Source organism: Ammospiza nelsoni, chromosome 9, assembly GCF_027579445.1.
Source record: "Ammospiza nelsoni isolate bAmmNel1 chromosome 9, bAmmNel1.pri, whole genome shotgun sequence".
Taxonomy (NCBI): domain Eukaryota; kingdom Metazoa; phylum Chordata; class Aves; order Passeriformes; family Passerellidae; genus Ammospiza; species Ammospiza nelsoni.
This window is the reverse complement of record NC_080641.1, coordinates 18,769,234-18,788,336: the sequence shown is the minus strand read 5'-3', so window position 1 is coordinate 18,788,336 and position 19,103 is coordinate 18,769,234. Positions and strand designations below refer to the sequence as shown.

Below are 19,103 nucleotides of genomic sequence, written 5' to 3'. Positions count from 1 at the left end.
ATCAGTCATCTGGCCTTCCCTTGGAAGTTTTCTTTTCATGGAGTGCTGTGGGAATGTGTAAGAATTAAGTTTTGAATCCAAGGAGTTGCATTAGCAATTTTAATGTTCTTCCAACACTGCTTTTGTTGAGACTGGATAGTCATTGGGTGTGGGCAGGGATTTAGCTGTGAGAAGTTGCCTTATCCAGAATGTTTCTTTTACTTGATGCTTTCTGATATTTTTCACTTAGAGTGTATGTGCTGATCACTTGCAAAACATGTTTGTGATATATTCAATTATACTCAGAGAAATGGATGGTGACATGTGACTCTTCTGTTTGGAAAATTTGCTTTATTTTATCATCATCAGTCGTGTCAATGCAAATTTAAAAGTTACATTAACTGTTATCTACCTGGTTGTTCTCTTAAACAACAAAATGCACGTTATACCTTTAAAATTCTAAAAGAGTAAGAGAAGTTAATTATTGTAGTCTGGGTATTGTCTTTCCATTAAAGGAGGACTTTGTAGTTTAGGGGACTGCATGTGGTCAAGGCAAGTATAAAGTGAAAGGAATGCTTCCTTATAATGCTTTATTAACAGTTTTATAATCAGAGTTACCTACAAATGAGGGATAAATTTGAAACTATACCATTTATTTGTATTGTGTACTTCAATTGTTTTAAAACATTCTTGTTCATCTGATGTTTGGTCTTCATTTGATTTACATGTTGAGTCACCAGAAATTAACACTAGAAACCAGTACAAAACTTAAAACTTAAAATGGAGCTAGAAAAAATGATGAATACAACTTGAGAACTTGGTTTACAAAGAATAAATGTGAGGATTTGTGCAATTCAAAATATGCAGTGGGAACACGCTTCCTCGCTCAAATCTGTCAGAGGAGCAGCGAGCTTTAATTTCTGAAAGCATTAGAACATGTCACAACCCAGTCATCTTGTAAATACAAATGAGATAACTCATACTTGATTTGGTCCGTAATGTCTTGTTTTGCTTACCTAGAATTCATGGAGGCAGGGAAATGTCACTGCACACAGTTCACCCCTTACATTACATTTTGCAAAATAATGCAAGAAGGACTGAGCTTTAGCTCTCTGTCTGATGCTGATTTGTGAACTTGCATTGTATATGAGCAGTTTGTGCAAAGTATACTTGAATAAAGGAGAGTTGAGGATTCCAGGAATGGTAATATTTACATAGTTCATAAATTTAAAAAAAATTCAGTTCCCTGGAGAAATTTTATACATTTTATAGATTTCTTTGTGCATAATTTCAAAAATTTATCATATTCTATAAGATATTTGCTTTTTTTTAAAAAAAAAGTACATTAGGATTGCTCTGCTCTTATTACATCAGGTCCTTAGTTACTCTGTGGTTATACAGTTTTGAGCATCAACATCTAATAACTGTACTTTGAATTGTTCTCTTGTGTTCTCTTTACATTACCGTGCTTTAATCTTGATATCTGATTGGCACTTGGTGTGATAGAGCCTTTTTCAGCCATTTGATGTATGAAGTATTAATGTATCTTTCCTATGGAGTAATTAAAAGACTCTTTGGATAGGTATGAAAACATAAGGAATATATGTCACACAGGTATAGGGAATAACTTAGGTGAACGTTGGGTGCATATTGAGGGTGATCTCTCCTACTGTGTTTCAGTGTGTGCCACTTCAGTCTGATGGATGTTTCTCCTGGATGGGATGGGTAGCTGTGCAGTAAATGGGCTTTGAACAATTGAGTGACTCATTCTGTGTGTGTGCATTGCATGTTTCACAGTGGCTGAGGTGTTCTATCTGACAGGAGAACAGAAGCAGCCATTTCTTCCTGGAGTGTTATTTGGTACACAGCATTTGGGAAATTTTTGACCACCTTGACGGTGCTATGGATGCTGGCCAAAAGCCAAGCTTCAGCTGCCAAGCATGGACAGCCCCAGTTGTAGCCAGGAGAGAGAGCTCATTCCTGTGAAGAGTTTTGGAATGGTTAAAGAATGGTTAAAGATGTGGGGATGGCCTTCTTCCCCCCATGGTCAGGGATTCGGCCGTTGCTTAAGAGATGAGGGAATTGGTGGTATGTGTTTAGTTGGTTGTGTTTGGGATGGATAGAACATGCTAAGAAACACTTCCTGTACTTTTGAAGTTTTCCAAACAGGAAAGTATCACTTAGTCCCCCTTTTTCCTGGTTACTGAAACTTAACATGGAGGAATATGGTAGTATGGGGGAAGGACAGTAGCTGAGAACTGACAGAGAAAGGAACTGAGGGAGAAAGGGGAGAGGACACCAAGTAGCAGTCTAAGTACTCTTGAATCACTGTCCGCTTCGGTTTTTTAACTCATGTTCTGAGGTGTAGTCTTCTCTTACTAAACTATATTCTGAACCTTTTTGCTAGTAATAACTGAGAATTTGTTCATGGTGGAAACAAGTAGATACTGTAGATGTGCCATGACTTTTTGTTTCAGCTGTACGTGGTATAATGAAAATAGGATTGAAAGTCAGATTCTAGCAAGTTGTCAGAAGATAAACTCCCACTTCTAAAATTTAGTCTAAACTTATTTCACAAGCCCGTTCCTTTCAGTTTTGTACTCTCTCAGATTTTTTGCCTTCACTGTTGTAATTTTGGCTGCTTAAAAAGAAGGGAGTGGTAGGATAAAAAAATCAGTTTATTCATACAGACAAATGCCATGTGATACTCTGTTGTATTTAAAATGTTAGTATTAGAGTTTTGGACTAACCTTATATGTCTAATATAATTGCTGGTAGACACAGTGATATGAGAAAAATGGGTTGTTTGTGAATTTTAGAGGTGTTTTAATCTTGTGTTAGGTGTGATAATATTTTTAGACAACCTTTGGTTTTAATAATATTTAAGATACTTAAGTTGTGCTAGCAGCAGTAAACAGCAAAAAAGACGTGTGGAGCATTATAGCAGTGAAGTAAGGCTGAAGTCTGACCATGTTCAAAAGTTTAGAAGTGGCATCTGGATTTGTTTTTCCAGCAGTGGTATGGGGAACATGTCCATAATGACAAAAAATAGCTTCTTACAATGAAAGATATCTATTAACAGTAAAGATATCTGATAACAGTAACTTCTGTAAATTGGCCCTGTTTGAAATAGCTTTCATATTTATTCTCAGAACATCTGACTCCAGTTCTTTTTTTCTTTGTACTTTTTTTTTTTTGATGCCCATTCTATCACTGTAATATATGTGAAGAAGTAAGAAAAGCTGAAAATAGGAAGAAAGGAAACATGTTGAAACTTAGTTTGTTCTCTCTAGTAGGTATGCTCACTGTGTGTAAGGAAGTTTTAGTGTACCTGTTTGATAAATTTTGATGTCTTTCACTTATTTGAAATCATGCAGTTTTCATTTGTAGCAGAAGACTTAGTTCTGCATCTTAATTGAGGGGTTATACAAAGAGAAACGCAATCACATGCACCACCTCTGACAACATGCACTAATTCCATTTCCTAGAGCTTCAGGCCATGTTTTCACAAGCAAATCAAGCTGCATTCCATTTTTCTGTCACTGTAATACTTGTGCAACAGTAGCCAATTCACAAACCTTTTTTGGGAACTCAATACTGGATGAAAAGCAAGTGATGGTATAAGTGAGTTACTAAGCACCCATGGAGTTCATGACCTCAACTGATTTCATGCCAGTATAGATAAATGGTGTATTCTTTAAAATTATTCAAGTAGGTGTGCTCCATGCATGTAAGGTTCTGGTGAAGTAACAGCAAGCTTATAATTAAACTGTATGCTTTGTAAAATAATTATGAACCTGCATGGAGTTTCTTCTGAATATGTATCCTGTCCTGCATGGGTATTCTGTGATCCTGTACATATGAGAGGTGTAACAAATTCCTCAGGGTAGTTTGGATTATGTGTTTTGACAGTTGTGTGTATAAGCAGAGCATAAGGCAGATCATGTGTTTTTTCTTGACAAAAGAATATGTGAGGGTATATTTATGCAGTGTTTCATATAAAAATTTATCATGTTAGAAACGAAGCATCCTTTTAAATTCTAATCCACCACATGTAAACTGAACAAAGTTTATAAATGCTGTGTTTGGGGGTTCAAAGTGTGTTTTCTGTTGTTTCTAACATCCAGTCCCCAAAGTTACTTCAGATATTGAAGCAGTGTGTTTACAATGTGTAACTGTTAGAGGAGATTGTTTTAATGTCTGGGTTGAAACTGTCATGTGCTTATTCCTCTCCCATACCATCAGGTTTCTGGCTCTTTCTTTTAAATTGCTCCCAGATGTTGTTAGAAATAAAGTGTTTTACAGTGCTGTTGGATTTCCTTAAATCACAAGATCTGTCTCCTGGCTCGTCATATGCCTTGAGAAATTCATGCCTGTAGGCTGAGAATGACTGTGGTGAATGTGCAGTGCAGCTGAAGTTCTCTTACTTATCTTTCCTTTGGTGGGGGGAGAAAGGCAGAGAAAGGGAAATTGGAAGGGCAGAATCATCCAGGTTTTGAGAGAGGTTTCTAATATCAGCAAATATAAACACCACAAATGAGAGTATTTGTAAAAAACATGTATTTTCAATATTTTTGAGTGTTGTAATTTTATTTTCTAGTGCAGGTTTAAGAATTATTTTTAGATGATACCGTTGACTGTTTAACAGAAGTTAACTGTTTCTAGAAGTCACTTGTTTACTGTTTCTAGGAGTATTGTAGTGCTTCTACACATGCTGTTTGTAATACACTGCTAGGTTAGGTTTAGCCAAGACTTCTGATCAGTCTCCATAGCCCTGAATTACTGGGGAAAAAAACCTTATGTGTCTCTGATGTAAACAGTTGTCAAAAAGTATTCTGGTGCATAAAAGACTAAACCCTTGGATGTAATAAAATCTGGGGAACGTGTTAAGTATTTAAAGCCTAATCTGGAATATGAGGCAAATAGTTTGCAAAGACTTCTAAATAGTATATTTTTAATTAGCTTGGAAGCATAGTATGACTGTAATGACTTCCTGAAATTATATAGATACGTAATAAAACCTGTGATAGCACAAAGCTTTATAATAGTCTTTAATGGAGGGAAAAAATCTGAAATTCTGCAATGTAAATCCAGCTTGTGTTGTGAAGGATTTTGAGTTAGCTTAAAGCAAAGACCTGGGACATTCATTTGCTGAGCTAGGGGCTTCTTCTTTCGCTTTGTTTAATTGATTTTGTAAATTGCAGAAGTGACAGTGTAAGAAATAAGTGTTCACTTAGGGAAATTAGCTAAAACATCAAAGTGGTGTCTTTAATTTACAGTATGTAACATAATTTTTGTATATATAACTTTGAATTTTCACTTAAATATGCACTAAAAGTCTGATTTGGTTTATTTTTTGTCTATTTTGAAAGTGGTCCTACATGTCAGTTTTACATAAATCCATTGATTGACGCCGTGCATTAAACATGATGTTTTCCCACCATGCATGGAGATGCTCTCATGGGGTCTTGGGGTGATAAGGGGCTGATAACATGGGCTGAAGTGAAAGGGTGGTATTGACTGTGACAAATTCAGGGTTTGCTTGCTGCAAGATGTTAGCCTGGAAATTTCCTTGTTTATTTTGTGTACTCATATTTTGGTAGATGCTGGTTTCATAAAGAAATTGTATAGATAGCTCTGATCTGAGCAGTTAGTTGTTGGTTTTTCTGGAAGATTTATGTAAATTTATCTTCTTGACACTGCTAGGAATAGAAATATGGCATTGAAGACTGGTGCTGTTGAGGTCTAGATGTCAGAAGATGAGGTATTAATAGTATAATAGCAGTTTGTACTTCTTATTTTGTTCTTAATAATCTCCCTGCCTCATGCTAAAATGGATATTGAATTAGTCTCTACCGTGTTGCTTTTACAGTAACTTTCCTTTGCAGTTTATGGTGAAATGTAATCATAGTGTGGTTTTTTATTTTTTTGTTATAACTTAGATGAGAATGTTTTTTCCATCTCTGTATTTGTGATCTTCAGTACTGTTTTACAATCTCAAACTTGCTTTGATTCTTTAGAACACAGCAGTTTGCACAGACAGGGAAAAGAGTTAAGTGAATGTTGCTGTTGGATCTTCCTTCCTTGAGTCTGATTCTGTGTGCTCTTCAAATATCTCAGTTTTGTTTCCTTAGCTCTGAAACATTCAATACAATTACCTAATTTAGTTTAAAGGTTTGTACCATTCAACTAACAGAATTTCTGTGATTGAGACTAATTAAATATTTGAGATGCTTGGAAAATTGGATGTGATTTTGAAATTCATGTGTGACATAGCAGAGTGATGAAAAGCTTTGCTCGTGGAGCATGGTGTTAGTCCTTTTTGGCTTAGCACCCTCTAAAAGAGTATGCACATAAAACCAAAACCAAGCACCCAAACCACAAATTGAATACTCCCTTATCTCTGCTGAATAAATGTAAGTAAAATAAGTATTTATGTCTATGTAATTTGGGAGGGATTGTGTTACACAGTAGTGGCAGTCTAAGAGCACACATTGGCTTACTTTAGATGCTTATATGAATTTGCTTTACTAGCCAACCAAGATCTTCAGACAACCCTTTTGAAGTAAATCACAAAAACCAGGCAGGTACTGCTTTTGATTTTGTAATTTACCACTCTGTATCCAAGTTCCATCGTGTCTTTTGCTGCAGGGCAGATTCTAAAGTTACATACTGAAGTACAGAAGGATCTAGGCTGCTTAAGAACCAATTAGGAAAAATAAGCATGTATATCTATAGGATCATTACACTCATGGTAAGAGAGCTCTTTGACCAAAAGCTTGGGAAATACATACAGGGGTTATAGAGATTTGCTATGCATTTGTGATTTCACAGGGGAATTGGAAGAACATTTCATGTATGAACCTGTACCTATGTGAATCAGACTTTTGAACACTAATTTATGCAGATAAGACAAGTGTAGATTTTATGATACAGGCCAGCACAAGAAATTCACATTTAATTGTTCTTCGGAAGCAAAAATGTTAAAACTTCCAAGTGCAATGACAAAGTCTTGTGATTGACTGTGAAGGTGTTCATGAAATGTAAAATGATATGTTTGTAAATGAAGAGAGAACTGTTCATGAAACACAAATACAGGAACTGAATATCTACTCTGAGTAATTTGTGCTCCTTTTGGATTTTTCTGCTGTGGATTAAGTAATTAACAGTTTTTTTGAAAGCCAGATTTACTAGGAACCAGAAGTTTATATAATCATTCTTGCACTCTTTCATTCAGCAGTTGCTGTTGTAAGTAACTTTCTGAAGCTGGATTTCAATTGAAATCTGAAATTTTTCAGATTTGTGAAGTTCCTACAGGTTTTGGGAAGAGCATTCATTTGGTACTGGGGTTACTTCAGCTGTTTATGTAGTAATTGCTGTACCATTACAAATTTATGCATGTTTTATTAAGGGGGAAAAACTGCTGGTGAATGATCTTAATCAGCTGGACTATATGCAGAGTCAGTGTCTGCTGCTGCTTCTGCCTGTTCAGCTGGGCTGGCCCGGCTGCAGACAGGGGCTCCCAAGCAAAGCCAGATGGGTATTGCAAGCACTTACCACTGAGTAACCTAATGCTGCTAGTAAACTTCAGCTTTGCAGCATTCTACCCTTGCCAATATTATGTTAGATAAAGTAGAACATGAAAGGGAAAGAATGTTTGTTTCAACTTACACCTGCATATTACATCAGTAGTAGAAAGTAGTGTAGTTAGAAAAACAGAGAATTTCTATAACTTGCCTATAAATTGCTTCTCAGTTCTATCCAGCTAAATTTTTCTTAGTTATATCTGTTTAGAAATGCATCCTTGCATTGAAAAGAACAACACATAGTCCCTCTCATGGTTCTATCTGGTCTTGGTATTAGGAATGATGCAATCTTAAAGAAACTCTTGCTCATTTGATAGGCACAGCTTTGTTGCTTGCTATGTACCCTTACAAGCTTAGAGCATTCAGTAAACTGTATAGAGATTCTTCAGAGCTGATGTTGAAAACCAAGTAAACTTTAATGGCTCTATATGTGTGTACACGTATATAAACTTTAACATACTGTTCTCTGTGTGGACACAAATAAAGTGCAGTATGAGAAAAAGGTAAGGGTTTGATTTTTATAAGTCTTTTAACTGTGCTGTCTATGAAGGTAATAGTCTCAGATGAATTTATTATGAAGTGCCCTGTAAAACATACTCATGAACTATTCTTGATTCTCTTGTAGTGTCCACAACAGAATTAAACACATTTATTTTAATAAGGATGTGTAGAAACTTTTTTTTTTCCTCATTGTCATTTTAGCAGTGACCTGGATTTGTAGGCTTTTTGAGGGATGGAGTCTTGAGAATGAAGAGGGTTGGGGCATAAAAGAAAAAAAGAAACAACAAGGTGTGAAAAGAAGCGCCTCTTCAGCTCTGTCAAGTGCCCATCTTACCATTTGTGGAAAGGGTTATCTTGTATGGTTTTAATACAAACCCTCCTGATTTTTGCAGCTCACTTTTAAGTCGTTCATTAATTTATATTTTTCATGTTTTAAGAACTACAATGGAGATGTAATTCCCTGCCCTAAGTTGTGTTTTGCAGAAAAAATGAATGTCCCCAAAATGAAAACTGATTTAATTTCCTGTGATCATTAAATATTTGTTTTTAAATAGGGGTGTTAAAATTGAGCTAAACTCCATATTTCTTTCTGCATAGATTTCCCTTGTAGTTTCAGCTAGATATAATAGTTTAATATATATGTGTATTAAAATATTAAAACTTAATTTAAATGTTATTGAAGTAGAATAAATTTATTTAATTATATTTTAATTTGAAATACTGGACAAAATTATTGTTCAGCAGTTCTCATCGTGTCCAGAGATGGCTTTATTTCAGTGGTGGGTTAAACAACTGTGCTTAAGCTGCTCTCATTTCAGTTTGCCATGTAAATATTCCGCTTTACTTAGATTTCAAATTGTTGCACTTATCTGAAAAGAGGAAGTATCATCTTTAAAAATCACAAAATAGAGGAAAAAAAATCTCTTACTGTCTCTTTCTTTTTAGAGAGGATCTGACGAACTTCTTTCAGGCAGTGTACTCAGTAGCCCGAACTCTAACATGAGCAGCATGGTAGTTACTGGTAAGTGATGCCCTTTCAAAGGAGAAATCTATCATTTATACTTGGACTCATTTCCTGTTTACAAGGGGAGAACACCAAATGAGAATCCATTGTGCTATAGAGGGATAAACTATTGGCTTATATTAGGATATAGTGACTTTGTATTTCCTACAAACCTTGGGTGTCTGAGAAGAATAATCCCACAATCTACAGGCAACTTTGAGATGTCTGCACACAAAATTGTTGATGGGTGATGGGATGAAAAATCACAGTTCTCTTGAACAGCTACCTTTAAAGTAAGGACTCTCAGCTGCAAAGGTAAACAGCCCAGTAAAATCTCAGGCAAAGGTAAAGAGCCCAGTTCCTGTGTGACATCAACTTCTTTACTCATGGTCATCCACAAGTGTGGGTGTTACAGGGAAGACCACTGTGCCAGTTTGATAATGCAGTGTGGATTCAGGAAGAGAGAGTTCTGGGTCACTGCTCAAGCAGGAAGCTTCACTTTGCTCCTTCAGTTTGAGATTGCAGTGGTAGAATATCAGAGCAAAGTGACTGTGGCTGTTCATGAATCAGTTTTCTGGTGATGCAAGATAGAAAGGTTTTTTTCATTAATTGGCACACACTAAAATGCCTTCTCTTGCACTTGATGCTTCTGTATGTTGAATGTACATTGAGTTCCCTTGGAAAGCTCATTTCAGAGGTCTTGCTTTTTCTCTTTTTTCTTTTTCTACCGTACTATTAATTTTTTTGTGCGTTTTTTCTCTTTTTTTTCCCTCTTGCCTTAGAGATGTGGAGGAGTTAATTCATGACATAGAGGGTTGCTGCACTTTCCAGTCACTTGCCTGTTTCACTGTTCTACTGTGCCTGATTTTCTGTATTCATGGGGTCAGCAGAATAATCACTGATATTAATAGCAGATTTTTTCCATTTTAATTTATTAGTAAGAGGTTGGGATTCAGGGCGCAATTTCATGTTACCATTAGGGTGCTGTGGTGACAACTCTTGCCAGAATGGGTGGCTCTGTGCTTTCTCATCCTACATCTTTAGCACAAGCAGAAAAAACTCCAAATCCACATTTCTGCTACACTCTTCTGTTGGAGTGCTTATACACTTGCAGAGTAAGTTAATGCAGCATTAAACTATTCTAACAAAATAAAGTAGTTTTCCCTTGGAGCAGCTTACTGATCAGTCATGTGATTGCACAGTTGTAGACACAGTGTGGTGTTGAGTGGAGGAGTGTGGCAGCACAACAAAGCCACTTCCACTGGCAGTTCTGTCACCAAAGGTGACGAGGTTATTACTTTGGAGTAAGTAATTAGGTATTACTTTGGAGTCAGAAATGCAGTGCAGTGTAGTGCATTCACAGCCATTTTGGAACCCCAGAACATATGTCTCTCTTCTCGGTTTTTCTTCCTTCCTTCTGGTTCTGAAAGAGGTCCTTCTTTTGTTCATTTTCTTGATGTCCTCTTCAGTCCTGGATATTTAGTGCTTCATCAGTTTGCTTTACTTAAATGAGAAGCAGCTATGGAAAGAGTTGTGTGCCAAGGGTTTGGGTATCAGCAGAGGACATTAAGACAGGACCCAGTCCTAAACATTACCAAATTATAAATATATTTTTAGATAAACTTTTAGTTCCAGGAAATTAAATGCAAATTAATTTATGAAAGGAAAAAGGAGGTAAAGGAAAAAAAATTGAAATAAGTATTATAATTTTGAGGTTTTGAAACAAGAAATACGAAAGCTTGTCTAAGCAGCCCCTACATACAAATTCTTCCTTAAAAATTGTGAGAATGGAAAAACATGTTTTGATCCCATTAGGCTGATCTATGGGATAGAACTTTGATGTATTTAACAGCTATATTGCTTCCCATTTTGTTTTTATTTCCCAGCTGATTAAGGGTTTGGGTTTTATTTTTGGGAGTTTGTTTGTTGTGTGTGTGAGTATTCTTGGTGTGGGTGGGGTTTCTCTGTTTGGGTTTTTTTGACATCCATAACCATAACTCAAGAAACAATCTCATTAGCAGCAGTGGTTAGAGTAGTGATCTGGCTCCTGTAATATCAGATGCCTGTCCTTAAAAGTTTCATATAAATTCATTATTATGTAAAGAAGGTTGGTGGAAAAATAATTCCAAACAAACAAAAACTCACAGTCTGAATGCAGTGCTGTAGTTCAAGTCATTCTCTACAGCAGTCTGTAAAAAGGGGATTAGTTAGTGTTCTATTTTTGGGTGTTCTATTTTTTAAACATTTTCTTGGTATTGTATTCAAATTTCATTCTGCTTGTCTTTTTGAAGTAGCACAAAAAACCCCTGTAGAGAAGGATAAATCTGCTCTTCAGCTTCTGAATATATCCTCCCATAGCTCTTTTTTTTACTGTGAACCAGGAAGTACTTTTTCCAGACTTGCACTGTTTACAAGTTCAGATTGTAACCTCAGAAGTAGTTAGATGTGAAATTGAAGCCTGTGTTAATTTTTTTGTAGCCATTTCCAGAAGCCAAATGAGTTCAAGTATTCTTTCTATCTGAATTGATGTCCTCCTTTCAGTTCTGCTATTACTTTTTCTCTTCAGAAGAATTTAAAACTTCAGTCAATTAAACAATTATTTTTTTCTGTAGCCAAGGTGATGAATCTTTCCCAAATTTTCTAGGGCTTCAGGGACCCTGTGATCATTTATTAAGTCCCTTGTAAATGAGACATGTTGTCGATACTTGCCTATGTAAAACTAATACTTGTTCTTGCCCTTTCATTCTTAGGGTTGGGAAGTGTCATGGTATTCTTATGAGGTTTGGCCATTGTTTCCCAGAGAATATAGAAACCTATTCTGGTTCTGACTGTGATATTTCCAATATCTGATTCTGTGATATTTTTCTAAGTAGGTAGCTGGGAGAACAGAAGAAAGAGGTGGTTTGTCTTTGTAATCCTCTGGGCCTTCTATTGGTGAAAGTGTACACAGTCAAAAAAGCAATTATCAATAGCAGTGCCTTAGCAGGCCTAAACTTTGAACAAAGTCTTGTCAATCACAGCCTCATTTCTCTCTCTGCTATAAAAATATTAACCTAAACCAAAATGCCTAAGTTGTCAAAAAAACCCCTACCTTTTCTTGGAAGGGAGGGGTTTTGGTGGAACTGAGGGCAGTGTCATTATGGATGAGACTGGAGATGATTTTTTAAAAATGAACATCCTACCTTTTTATCATAGGAAGAGTTCCTTTAGTGAGTTGTGGGGTTTTTTTTTGTTGTTGTTTTTTTTTTTTTTTGTTTGTTTGTTTTGTTTTTTTAATTCAGCTTCAGCTGCCATTCAGTGAGAATACTGTAGTACTTTAATGCTTTTATGAATACTTTTGCTCTAATCTTCTCTCCTAGTGAAAGGCATGAAAGAGGAATGGTTTCTCTGCCCTATAGGGAGTCTTGCAGATGAATCCTTTCCTATTTCTTTGTGAAAGAAACTTGTGAAATTGGTGAGCAAATGCTTGATTTGCATTCTTACTGATAGTTTGAACCAATGGTAATTCTCTAAAAAAGGCCAGCATGTTTGACATGATTCAAAATGCAAGGCCTGTTCCTTGGGCCTTTTCTGAACAGTTTTGTCATCTGTATCCATCTCCAGACTGTGTAGGTGACAGCAGGGTACAATAGCAGTCACTACAGGTGAAGTTACTGTTTTAGGTACTTTGTGTGTCTTTTGTAAAAGAGCAGTCTTAAGACTGTAAAGGAGCAGAATTCTACACTTGGATTAAGATGACTTTTATCTCTTAATTCTGAGCACTGTTTTGGATGAATTTGATTACTGTTATTGTAAGGAATTTCATATTAGTTAACTGTTTATATTTAAATATACAAGATTTATTCTTGTTCCTGAACCAGGTTGGACAGGATGGCAGAATATTATTCTGTAACTATTAAGTGAAGGATCCCATACACTAGATTAGAATTTGTAGCAAGGGAGAACAGCTTGTGAAGTGCAAGATCAGCAAATATCTAAGCTTAAGAAGTTCTTTTGTTATGTTACATGTGTAAGTTTCTGATGTTTTTAACACCAGCTGACATGAGTATATTAAAGTTGTGTTCTCAGAACTACAGGCCTTTTACTACTGCTTAAAGTACAGCTAGTTTTCCTTTAGCTTTTTTTGAAAATATTGTCAAAGTCTGTTCTTATTTTCTTCCACTATCTTGCTTGACTCTCATTTCTTTAGAGAGCATAATCTTCTCATAAAGATCCATGAGTTAATTTTTTTTGTGTTGGCGCACAATGACTAGAAAGGCTCTTTAAGTAAGCTAAAATATGATTTGGTAACAGGATTTTGAGAAACCAGAGCTGAAACCACGATCTTTAAATACATATTGCTGAATCTGACATCGCTAATGGTTTTGAAGACATTAGTAAGGCAGATTGCAAATGATTGTACATAAATAATTTTTTTACCTTTCAGTGCTGTATGTTCAGTAAGTACATAGTTGTTTATTCTGCAGATTTTAAATGCAAGGAAAAAAAATCCCTTATCCTTCAAAACTGGAAAAGTTGTTTCCTGTGTAAAGGGTAACCTCTGTAAAGGCGTTACTTTTTCACTGAACTTGGTGTGAGGCTTTGGCTGTTCAAGATGGAGGATTGCTTAATGGAAGTTGTAGGAAGAGTTATCTGTGTGGAGATGCTCATGCCATGAACTCCTTGCTGAAATCCACATACAAAAAAGGTAAAATTTTTAAGGGATGTAGATAAAAAGTGAAAGATGTTGATGAAGGTTTTATGAAAATTGGCTTGTCAAAGATAAGAAGAATTGGCAAGTTTTCTTGTTGCAGCTGCCATCAATTTCATTGTTCACATTTGTGTGTTTAAAGTAGATCAGTAGAAACGTTCCAAAATCGTTTTGCAGCTGAGCTCACCAAACTCCTGGAGCTTTGAATGATACTGTTGATCTTGTTTTTACTTAATTAGCAGGGAATGTTAGGAGTGACTTTGGTAGGTACTTCATTGTATTAACAGAATAATTAGCACTGAGGCATACAAACTAATAATATTTCAAGTGCTGTATTTAACTTGGGCAGTAAACATAGATGTGTCATAGATGTGCCGTTTTTGCTAGCACATTAAGTAAAATTAGTTATTAGTTAAAATTAATGATGCCTAAACTTAGGTAATTTACTTCTGAAGTTTTTAAATTGATTACAATTACTAATAATTTGAAAGATTTTAAGAAGTACATTACATGTGACTGGAAGATATTGTAATTTAATAATACTGTATACTTTACATATTTCTACAGATACACAGATTTAGAAACATACAAAAATGAAAAATCTCCAGATGGGAGCAATAAAATGTGGCTGTTATTATCAATTTGGGTAACTTCTGTCTGCATTGCTATGCTTTGGTAACTCCTTGTTCTGCTTCAGTTGGATTTCACTCTAGCCTGTGGTATTTTTACATATTTTTAAGGACCAAATTAGGTGCATTCATGTTAGACTGCAGTGCATTGAACTGTAGCCACTATACCATACTGTAAATGTGTTATCATAGTGCTTAGAAAACTCAGTGCATTTTGAAACAGGCACAGTCTATGTGCAGATGTGCCACTTAAAAACTGTATTAAAGTTTTCTTTGTTTTACTGTGCTTACTTATTTAAGCTCAAATTCCTCTTAAGCAATAGTCTTTGTAGTGTAAGATAGTTTTAATATTGGCTGATCAAGATTTTTGTATGTACATGGCTCATGTCTGTGATAAACAGCAAAAAAACCCTATTAACAAAAGAGTAATTAACCCTGACCAGTGTAATCTAACCTTCAAGGTTAACAAATGTGGACTTCAGACAACTTCATATTCTATGTATTTTTATTGTATTTTGAGTGTATATCTCCTTTTCTTGTTCTTTCAAACATTTTGAATTCCAGATTTTATCTTTAGGTTGAACTTTTGATGATTTACATGCTAAAGCAAAAGTCCTGTGTATTTGCGTTTGGGAGCCTGGGTGAGGTCACTGGTCAGCTCCCTTCCTACATTCTATCACATCAGGGTAGGATACGGATAGGAAAAATTTCCATAAGAAAAGAACTTTCCAGAAATAAAACCACAGTGGTCTCTGTTACACAATTTGTGATTGTCTGCAGTTTGTTACTGGTTGGTTGAGGCAGATGATTGTGTTCAGTAGCCAGTGCAACATTTTACTATTTGTCTAATAAACTAGATATCTTCATTTGCATTGCCTTTCTCTTAGTCACTTATTTCCTGTCTGGATGTGTGTCTGATGTTCTACAGTTGATAACCTGAAATCACATATATTTAGCCAAGGTAAAGCAAGAAGTGCTTTCTGCATAGAACAGCACTGAATACTACTGCTATTAAGCTTCTTTTCTCTAGTATGTACAAACTGAAAGTTACTTTTTTTTTTAATTGGTTGTTGGTATGTACTGGCAGTTGTGAACCAGAGTGATTTCTGCAGGAAGTGTGTGTATTTATATATTATTTCACTACTGCAGATATGCAGGAATTTATAGCCAGTGTCTTGTAGTAATTTTTACTTTTTTTTCCCCTTTTCAGGAACTAATGGGTGAAAGCAACTTTATGTTGTATCCAATTTTTTTTACCTGTACCCACAGAGTTACATTTCTGTATTAGGAGATTGTGTGCTTACGAAAAAAGTTTATGATACAGAAAAATTATGCATCTAAAATAAAGGTCTCAGAACTCTTAGGTCATATTTATATATTTCTTTTTAAAAAGTGCAGAGAAAAGCTCCTCTAGGATGAAATTTTATTAAAATATGTTTTCAAAATCAGTTACTATCAGATAGTAAGCTATTCGTTCTTTGCTAGAGCTTAGGCTGAACTTAAAGAACAGTTTTTCTGCAAAAACTGCTGGGTTTCATTGAATATTCATAGCTTGAATTGGACTTAAAATATGCCTTGTGTATACTGCAGTTCATTTTGTTCCTTTTTTATATAGGTTCCTATTTCTTTGTTTAATAAAATAGGAGTTTCTCACTGAAAATGCCAGGACCCAAGTTGCTCACATTATGACCATTTAAAGGCTTTGCCAACCTGTAAATATTCAATTTCAACAAGTTGATCTATGCTGAATTGAAGGAACTCTATGCAGCAGGGATGTGGCTTATGTATCCATTATATTTAAATTGTAGTATCCTATTTGGATGTGAGAATAATGCTTTGAATATAATTAGTAAAGATGACATCTTGGTTAAGATATAATTGCCTGATATCACATGGAAACTGAATTCTTCATCTCCTTGGTGGAGAGATGCAGAGGACTCAGATCAGTGCTATGGGTGTTACAGAACATGGGTTTTTACAATAGTCTGAATTGAATAGAACCATTCCTGTGCTCAGTGGATATTGGCAGTGCAGGATTAATGGTTGGGCTTGATCTTCAAGGTCTTCTCCAACCCAAAAGTTTCTATGATTCAGAACTAGGTTTCTAATTTTTTTCGGTTTATATATATTTTTAAACTATGCATTTGCAGCTATAACTTGATTTGTAAAGAGCTAACACTGTGTTTTAGTCATTCTCTCAGTGCTTCTTAAAACTTTTTCTCCCAATGCAAATATTGTAGCCTGCTGTTTTCAGTGCATATTTATGTTTGTTAAAGTTTTAGCAGTAAAATGTTTGAATTGGATCAAGATTTTCAAGTCCAGTGAAAGCCAGACTACATCATGAAATAGCTACTTGCCAGTGAGTCTCCAGTTTAACAGCAGTTTCAGCAGTAGTTATTAGTCAGGTTGTGAGGTCTCCTCCGACATCCCTTGGCCTCTCCCCAAGTTTCAGCCGTTTTGTGTTAAGTGCTGTATAGGGAAGGTTCTTTCAGGTTTGTTGCTGCTTAGACATAGACTCTATTTCTACCAAAAGACCATGTTACTCCTCTAGTACCTTGCTCCCCTTGGACTTGGCTTTTAACCTTTATGGACACTGATTCTGCTAATAAAATTTGTTAGAGGATGAGATTGTTGTTTTAACAGTAGTTAAATTCACCTTTCAATGACTCTGAACAAGTTGTGCTCCTATGTCATAAATGTGGTTTTCTATTCCCAAGTGCAATTTAATGATGCATCTTCAGCCGAGAAGTACCATTTATAATGACAAATAAGAGACTACAGTAAGAGAGGTGTCATACAGTGCCAGAATCTCTCAATAACTCTCCTAAAAGCTAAATTTAATTTGTTCCATGAATGTCTTTAAAAGTTCACTTCTGTACATGCATGCATATTTAGTGTATGATACACACTTCATTAATGGAACAGGAAATTACTGTTAGGTGATGCTGAATGGATAACCAAAAGTAGTAAAAGTACATATTCTCTTTGCATTCAGCAGCTGACATGTTCATTTCTTCTGTCTTCCAAAACCCATTGTTACATTTTTTGGCATAAATTTTACTTTAAGAAAGTGGGCTTCATTTTTTAATGAATGGTACCAGTTCAGCTTTCATTGCACAAGAGGTGCTTTTGCCTATAAGTAATAAACAGCTTTTGTCATGTTTATCTGCCCTACAGCTAGAATCATTTTTTGGGCAATTCCATAGCAGTGAGAATGCTTGTTACCAGTCCTCCCATGCTGTCTCTCCACCCCCCATTTTCTGATTGCCATATGTTCTTTTGTGCCTAATTCTGTATTTTTTGTATATATTACTGTAATATATTTATCTGCTCTTTTACGTAAATGTTTTTACCCAGGCACTTGTCTACATAGCTTTTTTTACAGTAAGTAAAAAAAGTTACAAGTATAGTGTAGTTTAGGTTTAAGACCATGTAAGAATAAAATTGTGTAGGGGGTTGTGTATGTGAACTAAGTTAAAGCTCTTAGTTGCTGTTTAGGAAAATAGGAAAAGATACACATTAGTACATCAAAATGCTTCTTTTAAGCTTCTTTAAACTTACTGCAGCAAAAGGTGAAAAACTGTGTAAAATGCCAGTGTTAGTAGCAATGCTAATAGATGCAAAATCAATTGGGTAATACAGTAATTAATAAATTATTGTGTTAAATAATTATTAGAGAAACATTTGATATACATATATGTGAATAATAATTTTACACTGGCCAGTGCTACCTTTACTAGAAATGTTGGGATTACCTGAAGCCTAATTTAAATAAGAACTTTAGTGTAACAAAAAGTAAATTCCTGAACATTATGCTGTGGAAAGGTTAATATGTTAAAATTGTCTGTTGAAAAGCACACAAAAGAGAAAACATTTCTGCCAGTACTGATCTGAGCCATCATGTTGAATATTTTTCTGGTGATGTAAAAAAAAAGAGGTTTCTTAATTTCAGAAAATCCTTTAGTTTGAAAACTTTTGCTCGTTTTCATTTCTGATTGATTTAATATTTTTTGAAACTTTAATGAACTGAAATTATTCAGAAAACTGAAGTATGAAGGGCATTGGACATGTAGTCTCAGTATCACCTTAATTCTTTTATCCTTTGCAAGTTTGTTTTTAGCATGTTTGTAATGCATAGTCCAGCCTATCATACTTCACCTTCTTCTGTTCAGTTTTTTTTTACTTTTTTAGAGCTTTAAATTAAGAACTAGAGAAGACTATTGTGTGATGATCTTCAGGTGAAAAGTAAAAGTACTTTTTTTCCACAAACTTTGGCTGTCTATCTCTTTGAGATAGTGTTATAATGTATAATTTTGAGCAAGTAAAACCTGGCTACCTGGAAGCTCAGTCTCACCATGTTTGCCAAAATGGTACAGGTTAGAGTCCTGTGTAGACTTCAGATTCTAGGTCAGTGTGTATTTTTTCAAATTTTACTCTTCTGCGTTCCACCAAAATTTCTTTCTCTGCAGCAGACCAAAATTAAAAAAACTACTATTGCATGGATTCTAGCATTGTCAGTTGGAGATACTGCTGGCTGAATTTTGACCAGTCTTGAATGTTGTTAGGTTTTTATTGGTTTGTCTGCTATAGTAAGGTGGAAAACACTTTGTGTTCTTCAGTGCAAGAACTTTTTAAAAGCTTAGTCATGGAAATTTTTTTGGAGGAGGGTTGATGGTAGTGGTACAGGGTGTGGGTATGGAGTTACTGCATGATGT

The 19,103-nt window shown here is 35.3% G+C and overlaps 1 protein-coding gene across 6 annotated transcripts in view; it reads left to right on the top strand.

Moving 5' to 3' along the window:
- Positions 1 to 19,103, top strand: part of PTBP2 (polypyrimidine tract binding protein 2) — a 202,983-nt gene that overhangs the window by 162,742 nt on the left and 21,138 nt on the right. For 5 of the 6 annotated variants that reach the window (XM_059478048.1, XM_059478043.1, XM_059478047.1 and 2 more), the window contains one exon: positions 9,012 to 9,087. The exons of the other annotated variant lie outside the window; for it this stretch is intronic. In XM_059478048.1, coding sequence (XP_059334031.1) covers positions 9,066 to 9,087 — 22 coding nt within the window. In that variant the 5' untranslated portion in view covers positions 9,012 to 9,065. The remainder of the gene's footprint in view (positions 1 to 9,011; positions 9,088 to 19,103) is intronic. 6 annotated transcript variants of the gene reach the window in all.